Consider the following 13,958-nt stretch of genomic DNA (forward strand, 5'->3'; position numbering starts at 1 on the left):
CGCTTGAGGAGACCAATGACAGACCGCTCCGCATTGCCGCGGTTCTTGTGAAAGATGGAAGAGGGAAAGCCAAAAATGCGGTTTCGTTCGCGCATAAATCACGAACGCCGCAGTCTCCGTCAGTAAGGCAGGCGCGGGAGAGGTCACGTGCTTAGGAGGACCAGTGTGAATGGCCGTAGTTTTCGCTCCTCTGACGTCAGAGCTCCACCCCGAAGTTTGGCATGCAGTACAGCGCGTGCATAATGTAACGAACCACATACTTATTGATTCAGTGACAGTACATGGACGATTAGAGATCGAGTGTCTGATGAACTCGCCGCAGCGATAGGGCATTCCTGAAGTACCAATCACCAACACAAGAATTTTTGACGACGCCCCCTCAGATAGCTTCCTTCGAGTCTTATCTTATCGAGTTGGAATTTAAAAAAGAAAAGAAAAAGAAGGTTTTTGATCAATATGTTGCACACCACGCCGAAAATATGCATGTGAAAGAAAGAAGAAGAAAAAGAAGGGACGTGTGGTGTTTTGTGTACAGGTTCAGTGCTGCAAACTATAGTACAAAAAAAAGAAAAAGAAAGAAAGAAAATTGACCAAAAGCCGGGAGTCATGATCTCCATCACTTCGTTACACTGGCTTCCAACACAAAAATTCAACGATAACAAAAACATTTTTGTTATCGTGTTATCGTCAGCTGGACTCTCGCCCTTTCTCCCTATCGAAATTGCTTGGTCCCTGGCCCAATCTAGCCCGGCAACGCTCTGCGCTCAAAGCTCTTCTGACATTTCTGGACACCATCGGACTTCGATCGTTATTGTGAAGGGGCTCGTTATTTTATTCCCCCCATTCCATCCAGCAATTAAATGGGGTAGAGTATCGCCTGTGGCGATGAAACTCCCCACTCTCCAAGGTCGAAAATAAAGTTGTTGTTGTTGTTTGTTATCGTGGAATTTTTGTGTTGGAAGCCAGTGTAACAAAGTGATAAAGAAACTACACTCTAAAAACAGAACTTCACCGCATAGCGCACTGTGCGCCAACCATTGCCACGAATGATAGGGTTATCGCTTTTGATTGGAAGACAGAGGGAGGCGTACGCCTTTTTGTGGCAATTTTCATATATCCAGATTGCCACAGAAAGGCGTACGCCTCCCTCACTCTTCGAATCACAAGCGATAACCCTATCATTCGTGGCAACGGTTGGTGTACAGTGTGCTATGCGGTGAAGTTCTGTTTTTAGAGTGTATTCGCGTTTTTCGCCAAATCGACGCCGCACAGCGGTGAAATCATGGACTAGCCAAACCAGGTACAACCGGCCGGACACCGCGTATACACTTGCGGAGAAGTTGCTGCTTTTCGCATGAATCGCTGAGCTGCACCCGTATTTTGCTGTTGAAATCATGGATGAAGTAAACATTGCAGACAACGACCAGCGAACTAAACCAAACCAGTTTTGTTCTGTGTCACAATGCGACTCTGCGCGCTGAAGGGATAGCAGTTTGTCTTTCCGCGTTTTCTTCTTTCCGCACATAGAATACCGCCTACTTCGACGCATCCTCGGAAGAGATGGATTAAGCGACTCAAAATCAGCAAGCCTGTTACATCAGCAATGCTTGTATGTGTCTAGCAGAGCTCTTGGAGCGCTACCGCCTACATATCCGATGAACGTTCTTTCTTTTTTTTTTCTTTTCTGAAGCACACTTCTGTGCAACTGACGACAGGAAGGGAAGCAAAAACTTGTCTAGACAAAACAGAACAAGTTTGTTTCAAACTTGAATAGCCATTATGTGTAAGAAAGCGCAAGAGATAGCTTGAAAACGTATACCAAGTCAGTTTTGTAACTCTGCATTTGAATCAGCTCGTCAAATCGCTTGGGAAAGAATGCAGAAAGAATGCGACGTTTCGTTTAGGTTTCCCATAAACATGCGCACCAGTGACACACGGATGTCGCAACATTACCGTGTAACTTGTAAACTACATTCGTACACGCGCTACACACTTAGAAGATGTTAGCTGTAAGAGAACTGCAGCACAGATGTCGTGTGCTTGCATGTCTCTGACATTCCTGCAGCGCAGGACACTCGCTGCTTGCTATTTCGGCCTCGCAACCGGTAAACGTGAAATTCACCTTCACGAAGTGTGGTTGATCAAACACGACGCAACTTCGCAAATAATACGCGACAACTATAGCCTTCTCTTTGGACAACCCGGTTACGCCTGCCAGAAGTATATGAGCAGCATTTAATACTCGTTCACCTTCAACGCATCGAGAATTAACATTGCAGTTCAGAAATCTCAAAATCGAAACTAAGCGACAACCTGGATTCGTCCGCCATGTTGGAGTTTAGATGCGCCACCTGCAGGTCATGAAAAACGCGAATAGTTCTGTACAGTGATAGATAGGATCTGCTGCTAACCTACCGATGGCAAATCGAAAAGCCTGTATTCATTTAGTTTTCTTCCTCGGAAGTGCTAAAGCATTACATGGAATTACACATTTCATATCTAGCTTCGTACCATGTCGACTGTGTTAACTTATGCTGCATCGATTTTTGGTCGTTGATTTCTAGAATGTGTTCCGCCGAGGTGCCACGCCACTATGTGCAATGAGCCATTACATCCACCGATGGAACGGCACGGTATGAAGGTATCGACACGTTGGACGTAATAACTTAACGGCGTCTTGGAAGTAACTTCTCGTCGGTTGTTTGAGCATTCATTTCAAGTCAGTTTGTCCGCTGTGGGGTTCTCTCGTATGCGGAGAACGTTTGTGGTGAAATCCTAAAAATACGAGGTCAGTGGTGCTGTCTTTGGGAACGTTCTACCACGCACGATTCAGGAGCGCGTTGTGCATATCCCGGTGTAGCACAAAATACGTTCTGTAGTAGCAACTGGAAAGAATGAGAAAATGGTTGTTCGCAGAAGCGCACGTATACTGCGGGGGAGAAATTTGAAGGCCCACTCATTTCCTCCTGTACGCTGTATTTGGCTTCACAGTTTGCGAGTGCTTGACGTGGGGCATTTCCGACAGGAGCAACTCGACGTCATATCGTTAGCAAAACCAAGTGACGTGGTGAATCGAGTCGTATATTCATTCGAGAGCAGACATAACACTCGATCTGGCACGGAACGCGCTATTTATTTCTCTTTGGTCGAAGGCAAAGACCGCTCAGTTTTGAGGGGGGGGGGGGGGGAGGGCCGTTTATTTTTGGTATGTCAGGATGGAGAGGGTCTCAGACTCTCGCTGTCTCTGGGCGTAGCGACCTAGGCCTAGCTGCCTTTCGAGCTCTGCATGACGAAAGACCTTTTGCTTGCTAAGAAACGAGTGGAACCCAGGGGATGGCTCGCCGGCTGGCGAGCCGGGATACGAAGGGGCCGACAGGCATGCCAGGTGAGCAGGCTTTCCGTGCCTGTCACGTGCACTGCACGTGCTGTTGTGTTTCACTGTGTTACGAACCCAACTCCCACGCTTTCCCTCGACCTCGGCTTGGGAACGATGCTGTGATTGGACGTTCCCATTCTTGTGTGTCTTTCCACCTGTACTACAGTAAGATCGTTGGCACCCCTGAACGCACTTGTTGCCATTGGTTAGCGTCAAACGTAGTTGAAACGTCTGATGAACGTTACGGTAGTTTAAGCACAGCTGTCAAGCACTTAGCGAATGGATCTTTTTTACTTGCTTGGATAGGTGAGTTCTCACCCAACGTATCCAGAAAAATATTTCGGGAGAGGTTCTACATGGAGGAGGATTATTTCTCCCTCGTTTTCCTTCTCCCAACTGCACTACCAGCGGTGCGATTTTGGGGGTGGGGTTGAATCCCCGAATTCCCCACACACGGCTACGTCACTGACCCAACTGGAAATACGTTTTCACTCATCCTGTGTTGGAGATACAACGTCGCTCTACTATTTATCGCTCGACCTATACGTAGGTCGTGATTGATCCACCCACCGTTACAGTTTGGGCAACGAGCACATTTGCTTTGAAAACTTTCTCGCAGTCATTGATGCTGTAATTAAGCTGAAAACGGCATTGAATGCAGATATTCTTTCTTCAGTACTTCAAGCACAGCTGCCCAAAAGGTGAAAAAGAGCATGCGTACCAGTTGTTATCGTGTCCTTTCACGTTATTCTCGCATAGAAGGCACCTATACAGCGCGTCCCTTTGGCATATTAAACACGACTTCGCGCTTCGTGTGTGTGCGTGACTTCTACGTGTCTTTTTTAGCGCTTTTACCCTTTAAGACGACTATACAGGGGGTAGCGACCTATAAAATTTCACCCTTGCCGGCATGCTGTGCTCTACAGGTACTCTATGCAGGTGGAGCGTTGTGTTGTTTACACGTGAAGCTCTGGAGGCGATTCAATTCCTGTAAATTTCAAAGTGATAGAGCATCGCAGTGCAGAGTTATAATGCAAATGCACGAACCCGGTAGTCAAAGCATTCAAAATGGCGGTGTTGCGAAGAGCAGTTGAGACGCCATATGGCGATATATAAAATGCATAATAGATATGTAACGGACGTTCATAGCTCTTACACATATGTCGCGAATTACCGCCGAATAACATACTAAATTTGAGTAAGAGCTACCCATGAAAAAGGGAGAGACGAAGGAAGGACAAACAGAAGCAGTTGCATCGAACAACGATTGACGAACGTGTCTCGCTAGTCGCTCCTCGCGTCGCTGTTTTTTTTTTTTTTTTTCGCTGTCGTTTTTGAATTGTGGGAACAGGGGCCACACGAATGCATCCTCTTTGTTCCAGCCTCAAGTTTTCAAGCAGACTTCATTCGTAGCCATTTCTTCACTTTAAAGCGTGCATCTGCATAAAACAGGTTTTGTCGGCACTCCTCGTGCTACAACAATTCGCGCTGGTTGCCCATAAAATAGGCATCGGCGAAAATTAGATATTTACGCTGTACCCATACAGGCAAGATATGAACTTTTATTTCGAGATCGCACTCCACTATATGTGTGCACGGCCCCTCGATCGGTGTGGAACCACCATCTCAGTTTTATTTTTATCCAATCGAATTCACTGCACCAAACTTAGCACGGGCACCTAATGCGACGTCATTTTCCTATACCGTACGTAAGAACATCGGTTTATAGTGATATGGTGATGGATAGACGCGTAACACGTGTGGTTAATACAAAATACGCGTTCGAAACACGTTACCCGTAAAGTATGTCATGCTTCCGATCAAGGACACTAGATTTCTCAGTCTCGATGGAACACTAAAACGAAAAGGAGAAGCGTCAGTATTCTTCAGACTGTGTGACATTACACTGAAGGACTGTGTGCCTGGTATCAAGTGTCTTACCTCTAGACAACAAGTGGGTATTTCCAACAAGACCTTCCAGTGCGTGACTGCGCACTGGTGTCTTAATTTCGAAATTTATTTGTATAAGTTGAATATGTTTGTGCGCAAAACAATATACCTCTCCCTGTTTACAAACAAATGACGTCAGATGGTACAACAGCGCCGCCAACTTAGTAGAGTGGAACTACTATAGCAAAAAATCAATAAGTCACAAGAAAGCCACGTTTAAATGTGGCTTCTCATATTGTTTGATTTCTTCTTCTTTTTTTTTTGCAATTTTTTACATATTAATAGTTGTATGACCTTGTTCTGTTCCATTCTACCGGTAGCCCTTTCTAAAGATGGCTACCGGGCTCTTCCATCCTCAGGAGCACTCAGGAGCTAGAAGGGTATGAGTTTCTCTCGGAGTGCACAAAACGTGACGAAAAACGTGACCTCATTTATGTGTACCAGTAATACTAAGCAACCCGTGACCTTCGTGAAGGAATATGGCTTTGTGAAACAGCGGTGTTCTCCGCTTGCGCTGTTTCGGTTTCATTATGTTTACCAACGTCATGGTTACGTCACGGTGACGTTTCTTTGGTAACGGCCTATTGAGACACCTTTCTGGCGAAATCTTTATTTTTATTGTGTCCATCCAAGCTGCCCAGAGCCGATGAATAATTTTAGTCTAACTTCACCAATTTCTCTTCACCGTGCCAACTCGATGCACCATCGGGCAAGGCCAAGCCGTCAACTTATCAATAAGAGAATGGTATTTCACTACTCACGTGTATCTTGCTTTTGCGTGTGATTTGCTGGCACCGTTTTCAAAATGTTATTGATGCTAATGACTCTGCATTCTCGCACTTTATGAGGTGTGTTCGATAAGTTCCAAGATGCGTCATCTCTCCATGTCATAAATACGCATCACATAGCCCTCTGATGTCTATCGATTTTGCGTCGGGCTGCATTGAACGTCGAAAAGTGCCGATGTCCGAGGGAAATAACCGCGCCAGGCTTTTTTTTGACTACGGAAAGAACAACACCGGCTAGTACTCATGAAGGCACGAAAAGTGTATATTGGGAGCCCTCGCGTGCAACTGTTCATATGGGCAGCATTCTTTAAAGGAGCAGTGAAACGCTCCAATGAACGAGAAACTTATGAAGGCGGCCTTCATAAGTTTCTCGTTTTTGGCTACGGCAGGTTGTAGGGCAAATACTGTCCGTTCTTGTTAGCAAGAAACGTGGAGGGAAGAAGAACAGGAGGCGCCCTAAGAGTACTCGAGAGAAGAGAAAAGTGTGAACAGGGGGTGAGTTTTAGCCTGCTCAAGGCCCTGTAAGGGTCAGGTTACCTAAGAAAGACAATGAGGAGGCTCAGCATACGTTTTGTGGCCACCTCGACTTGATGCGATCACACCTATCCATGCATGCCGAAGCTATGCATTAGAGGCAACTGTAAAACCGAAAAGACCAGCGGTGACGTTGCCCGGCTTTCCTCCAATTGTTGCTTCACTTTTCGGTGAAATAGGGCGCCTCCATGACGAGCAATGATCAACTACGGTCATTGCTCGACAGGCCAGCTACGGCCTCTAGCGCGCGCGAGAGAGCTTTGATCCGGGTGGCTCTCAACTCCTTCGGAGAGACCGTAAAAGAATGAGTGAGGTTGACGCACACTGTGCTCCGTACGTCACGGCAGCAGATGGGTCGTGCCTGCAACGTCACGTGGCTTCGCACGTTCCTAATTTTTCGGGGCATTACAGTGGAAATATTTTGTGTGGTCGCTCTTGATGGACTGCGTAGTGAATGAAGAAAGGTTGCGAGCAGTCAAAAATGTACGCTCATGTTCTTAGAATTGTTACTTCTGTGTTCTGTGTTAGGCCCAGAACGCACTCGATCTCCTTCGTACTGCAAATGCGTTATTGCTATCCGAAGCATGTTGAAAGAATCACAAAAAGGATATCACATAGGATGTCTGAATCACGGATTTTCGGGGAGGTCGCTTGCATTGAGTTATTAACTTATGGACTTAAGTATTTCACATTTTACATAGTGATGTTACTACTCAACTCAAAACGCAGAATAGACGGGAAATGCAATAACAGCGTAGAACGTCGAAGATGAGGATACATACTGTTGAGCAGCACTTCACTCGCTATTTAAAATCTGCTACGGGAACAGTGCACACGGACTTTGCTGTCCTATTTTATGGTTGCACGGTTCGCTTTCCTTTTCCGTTTTGGGTGTCGCGATGCTAAAATGCCAGAAAGTAATGGTCTGTTCCTGCATTTGAATTTCATTCAGTAGAAATAACTTTAAAAGGGCTGTTCCTGCGAGCAGTTTAAATTGACAGAAGAATACTATTCACGTGTGCTGCTTGTACGTTATAATAAGGCACATATTCATCCCCTCCTCCACACACAAAAAAGTCCAGCCGAAGTTTTGACGCTTCAAGAACACTTGATGAATTTAAAATAGTTCAAGCACCAGGGAGGCACATTTTTACTCAACGTCTAAGACACACTGGTGTCACTAGTCACAACAGTTAAAAACAGTTAAGAAAAAGAACAATTGACGTTTCGGAATTTATGCAAATCCCTTAAGTTCCGAAACTTCAATTGTCTGTGTTTTTTTAACCTGTTTTTAACTATCTGACACCAGTGTGTGTTAGACGTTGAGTAAAAATTGATGAGTTTAGTTGTTATAGTTAGTTATTGTAACGTCACTTTGACACCTGTGCACCCATTCTTTCCCGTGGTTTTTCTCGTGCCGACTTGGGAGTGACGTGTCCGTTTTAAAGTAAACTGGCGGATGCGGTATAACTGGTGCAACAGCCCGATTGGTGAGCTGCCCACCTGTCAGGGAGCCGCCGTCAAGAAGCCGCAATTCCGCATGACCTCCTCGCCGGTCGACTGAGTCATGCTCCGCTTATGCCACCAGGGTTCTTCTCTTATTTCTCTCTTTGTGTCCTTGTCTGCTCTCTGATCTCAGCTCAGGGATATGCTGCCCACGTCAAGCACACATAGACCTTCATGTTGTCCGGTTGTATGTTTTTTTTTTCTTTTTTCTATTCATCCGGGGTGGGGGTGGCAAAAATCCGCTTTTATTTGTAAGACAGACGATATGAAGTGGAAAAACGGATTTTCGGATGCAAAATAAATTAAAGAAAATAGGGATTTCTTGCATTTCAATGGGAGATGCCGATCGGCTGTGCTGCATGCGCAGTGCTTAGCTTGCTCCAGTGCGCATGTGGTGGATGAACTTGCGTTATGTCTTGGCAAGTGCGTTTTCGGGGTTTTATCCGAAGACAGTGGCGTCGCCAAGGGAAGGGAAGGGGTTTCGGGGGTTCAACCCCCCTCCCCCCCCCGACATTGTACCTAATGATATTTATGATGGGAAACTGATTCTGAACTTGCACCTTGTACCTTTGGTAGTGCATTCGGGAGAGGGAAAACAAAGGTGAAATCCTCTCACTCATGTAAAGTTCTCTTAGAAAACCTCCCGAAATATTTTTCTGACTACGCTACTGCCCTAAGTGACGATGATGCACATCACGGGGTAAAAACGGGTTTTACCGGGTGTAACCTTTGAACACGAGGCTGAAAGTATACACCAAGCCTGGCCTCCGTACTCCTGTGGTGTTCAGGGTTTATTGTCTGGATCGTACGTCAGAACTATGTGTGAGCGCGGATCATGAGATACCCGCACTGCCCCCGCGAGAACAGTGCGGGTCCGCCCTGGAGATGACTCTCGTTCCTGTCAACTCTACCAGGTTTTATGTCAGCTGCTTATCTGATTATTTATCAATACCGCGATAAGATCGCTGTTGCCATGTCAGTCATTTTGGCGCATACTTGACGAACGTTGTGTGGCCGTGTATACGAGGCCGAAAGAGCAGCGCGTCTGCCGTTATTCGGACAATCTTGCGAACTTCGCCTGTGAATGACAATTGCAGACTGGCGGGCCTGGGGATGAAAAGCAAATCGATGCGTTGCATTGACAGAACTACTCCGAATCTGAATGCATCTGGTTGACAAAATGTTCACTTACAATTAAGACGAGATGGTTTTGGGTACGAAAAACATGGATGAACCTCTTTGGTGGCCTCTATAAAATGATAAAGCCACGTTATCTTTCCTATCTGTGATTAGCGTAAGCGTCATCGAGCTGTATCCTTCAGAATGCCATACGCTTCAGAAACACGACCTGTACTTTTCGCTTCGCTACGCTCCACTGTATCTTAGCCGAACCAAATCCTCTGCTCATGACAATCTTTCGGGAGTGCTGCTGTTGGAAGCGTTCGGGTAGTGTAGGCGAAGCGTGGAATGGCACGTGGGCTGGCGGTCAGATGATCGAAGGACAACCGAGGCTGGATCTGCTCGCTAAACCGGCTACGGTGAGCTGACGCTTGCGCAAGGCTGGCGTCGATTAACAGCGTGCGAGAAAGTGCGCCAGACGGCGGCACAGGTCACTCACCGGTGGCGGCCACTCAACTTATGAGTGCTCAGCGGAGAATCTACGTCACTCCCCCATCAACAAAGACGCTCCGGATGAAGATGGTCATCCCTCTTATCAGGTGGTCGCCCAAACAGAGGATGGCCACAAAAGGGGTTGTTGTAAGCATCGTTACTGAGTTAAACGTTTTCTATTGATGGCATGACAAAATGGCATTTGGATTCATAGGTAAATCGCGAGAAGGTACAATCTGTGCCGCCGAGAATATGCAAGGAAATAGGAGCGAGGGGTATGTCTCACGAAAATACCGGTCAAAATTGACTCGTTTTTTTTTTTTTTGCTCGTCTTCTCTTCCCAGGATTTGCCACTGCTAGAGGGTTAATTTTTGGGTGAACGCACAGAAGTTGTTGAAAAATAGAATTTGTAGAATGTTTCAGGTCAACATGTTGTATTTTGTGCGGCATGTTGATTCATATTTATGACAAAATACACCGGCTTGACATAACATGAGAAAACACCAAACTGAAAAATTAGGAGTTTCGATGCCTTTTTAGCACTAAACTAGTTGCTGTCTGGGTCTTCTAAAAAAAGGCTGGACTCAGACAGCGTTTTGTTTATGTGCTGCTGATGATGATGCCTATATAGGGATCGAAACGTCCAACTTCAAGCTACGTGACAATGCTCCTCACGTTGATTGGATAGAACACCACCAACTCTTCCAAGTTTTCCGTAGGCCACCGATTCGGAGCAACTCGAGTTGCTCGTGGTTGGTGGTGTCGGCCGACTCGGACTAACTCCAAAGTTGGTCATAGTTGGTGGAGAAAGTTGGCGCGTGTGAACGCAGCCTTAGAGTATATAGCACACATTCATGCATCGTTTTCTTCCTTCCATCGATTTCATCTACATTTTTGTTGTTTTGTTCTTCCTTATATTTGTTTCCTTCCTCTTTTCTCTTTCCATTTCCAGTGTTGTATACCCATATAGCCATTAAGTGTAATGTTTCTCAATCATAATAGACTGGTGTAATTGGCACATGTTAGTCATGGTGATGAGTGCGTCAAACAATCCAGACAGGAAGAGAAAATTGTTTATCTGTCAGGTGGTGATATTTGCCTTATTTTCCCATACTATTCCTCGTTTATCTCCAATGTGACTTTTACGGCCTGCATAAACTTTCACTGTGAATGTATGTGGTACGGCATCCTACATATGTTTCTCCGTGTCATTATCATGTTTTTAGGACAAGGATGCACTTTTGCAACATTTTAAAGTTCCAGATCACGATTCTACATTGATTTGTCTTCCATTTCAGGTGTTTGTCATACTTGTGGGGAAAAGGTCACAGGTGCTGGGCAGGCTTGCCAGGCCATGGGAAACCTCTACCACACAAATTGCTTTATTTGCTGTTCCTGCGGTAAGTGCCATTATCACAACAACTACGCTACACAATCGTTCACACCTAACATGCATCACCATGATAAACACATTGTCACATCGCACAACATATGCACTTAAGGCAAAAAATGGGAGAAGTCTAGCACTCGCAAGTGAATAAGATAAGTATTTAAAGAGATCGAAACATTTATTTTACTGAAAAACAAGCTTTCAAACGGACTCCGTCCGAAAGCTTGTTTTTCAGTAAAATAAATGTTTCAATCTCTTTAAATACTTATCTTATATATGCACTTCTCAAAAATGCGACCCAGTAAGTAAGGCTCCTTCAATGTGAGATCCAGAAAGGTTGCCAGTTTCCTCTGAGGCAGTGCATTATACTTGAAAACACTTAATATGGGAACACTGAATTTCTGATTTTGAAATTTTGTGTCGGGCTGCTGTTTTATAAGGTAGTTGCATGAATGTGCTGATGGGGAATACCAAAATCAGTCCGTGCTTAATTGTTTTGTACCCCCAGAGGGTGTTTTAATAGCAGCCCGACAATAGCAGCCAGTTTTTTAATAGATTGAGTCAGACCAATGTAAACCCCCAAGTTTCAGTCAGACCTATCCTCTCTTATGTTTGTCTACAGTGTATGAAAATGCTTCTTCACTGCTATCTCTGGCATCGTTAGTAGTTATTAATAAGATATAAATTCCTAAATTTTGATTTGTACATGAGCTGAAATTAGAGCTATGCACTTCTCGGGCGCAGGAATGACATGACCTCGGGTTATCCGGGCCAGAAAATGGCCTATCTGGCCATCAAATTAGCACCTTCCGTAATTTCATGGGTATAAGCTGCACCGTAGATAAGCCGCAGGAACCGTTTTTAGGAACATTTTGAAAATTTTTGTGCAGATAAGCCGCGGGCAATACGACGCGACTTATTTGTGCGACAAAGGAGACCGTAGAGACGGCCATAAACCATGTAGTTCATATTCCGGGGTCGGCATGCTGTACAACAAAGGAGGTCAGTTCTAGTGTTATATCAAGACCGGATTGTGCCCTTGTCGCGTGTTTCTCATGGATCGATGGGTCGGTGGTCTTCCAGAAGATATGAATCACTGTCACCACTTTCGTTAAAGGGACGGTCTCGTACCCCCTGCCCCTCTCATAAAGTGTACCGTTCGGTTGCCCTTTGTTGAAAATGGAATACTGCAAATTTACCTGACAAAACACGCCACAGTTATTAAATAACCGAATTAAATTGATAAAGATTGCAGAGCATGCCGTGATCTGTGTTGGCAACAATAAGAACAGCCACGTCGCCCTGCGGGAACGTCAGTGATAGGACACAGAAATCGTCTGCTTTTGCGCGCGCTAGTGCATCGGCGTGAGCAGACGACTTTCAGAAGTTACTGGGCACCGCGGCAACTCTCGTACATTTTCTTTCAGTTCTCAGGTGAAAAATGCACATTCTAAGAAGTGGCAAGCATGGTGGTTTAGAACAACTATGTTAATCCTCAGAGACAAGTTAAAAGTCACAGGACAATCCCACCCACAATCACAAATCTGAAGTCGCCGGCCATCGGCGCACGCGGTCACATTACAGCTTCAACCAAAAATATATTACGCGCGCTTCCATTACAGTCCCCGTTGTTCACTGATTATGCTTCGAAATGAAGTGTCGCTGATGACGTACATGGGGAAGGAGTGCGTGTTTATTTAAAAACCGCATTAAATACTCGCGGAAAGGAAACATGTGACTTAGCTTCCACGTATCCGATTATGCGCCACACTATCGGAGACCCCGCAGTCAATGCTCGGACTACATTCTCCGCTCGCTGAGGTATATGCGTCAGTGTCCCCATTTCGAGAGCAAAGGGGATGACTCAACCCAAGGCGCTTCTGCAAGTTACAATTACCATGACAACGACGACGTACCCGCGGGCCGACGTCATACGTGACGTATGCATGAGAGAAGCGCACGTTTCGTCGTCTGCTATTACGGCACATTTCGACAAATTCCTCGAAAACGACTTGGTTATTCCAAATGAAACTTTGACGGTTGTATGTGTACAGTACTCGTGAAGCTAGTTTTGGCTAAGTTCCGGAATTGCGCCAGCTGTACGAGACCGTCCCTTTAAAGCTGCTTTGGGGAAGGCACCAGGAAGGTCAGTCTACTCGAATGTGGACACGCCCGTGTTACGCACTGTTCGTGCATCGGCAGAGCGGTGCAGTTCCAGAGATACTGTCGGCCCTTTGGTTAAAACCAGTGTATGGGGAAAATACAAGGGAAAAATAGTCATCATATAAGCCGCACTGGTGGATAAGCCGCAGAGCGCCCGTGAGAAAAAAAAATCGTGCATAAGCCGCGGCTAATACGCGTGAAATTACGGTACTCCAATCAGCTCCATCGCTACAAAACACATGGCCCTCTGACGTGAATGCCTGTCGCTTGTTTTGTGCTCGAGAAGTGCGTGTTTTTGGTTGTGGCTCATTTGCTTAGCAAAATTGAGGGATTTATATCTCAAAGTACATGTTCGTTGCAGGGTATTTAAAAAAGAGGGTGGATTAATGACTGGCTCCAATTCTGCTAAACATCTAATTATTCCAATTCCACAAAAACATCTAGTTAATAAGTTAATTAATGAATTTTAGGTAATTAGTCGTCCAGTATTTACGTATGCTTTCTGACAGTATGTCCGTCTGGTCGTGTAACCTGCCTTTGAAAACTGCATCTAGGTAGCTCTCATAGTCTTATATCAAAATTCTGTAAAGGATAAAAAATGCCCTGTATAACTGAAGATAAGGATTACAAATGTGTCATC

The 13,958-nt window shown here is 45.3% G+C and overlaps 1 protein-coding gene across 1 annotated transcript in view; it reads left to right on the forward strand.

The window, feature by feature from the left end:
- Window positions 1-13,958, forward strand: part of LOC135377896 (LIM domain-containing protein jub-like) — a 38,418-nt gene that overhangs the window by 9,279 nt on the left and 15,181 nt on the right. Inside the window, exon 2 of the mRNA XM_064610631.1 lies at window positions 11,064-11,165. Coding sequence (XP_064466701.1) covers window positions 11,064-11,165 — 102 coding nt within the window. The remainder of the gene's footprint in view (window positions 1-11,063; window positions 11,166-13,958) is intronic.

This window comes from Ornithodoros turicata, chromosome 1 (genome assembly GCF_037126465.1).
Source record: "Ornithodoros turicata isolate Travis chromosome 1, ASM3712646v1, whole genome shotgun sequence".
Taxonomy (NCBI): Eukaryota; Metazoa; Arthropoda; class Arachnida; order Ixodida; family Argasidae; genus Ornithodoros; species Ornithodoros turicata.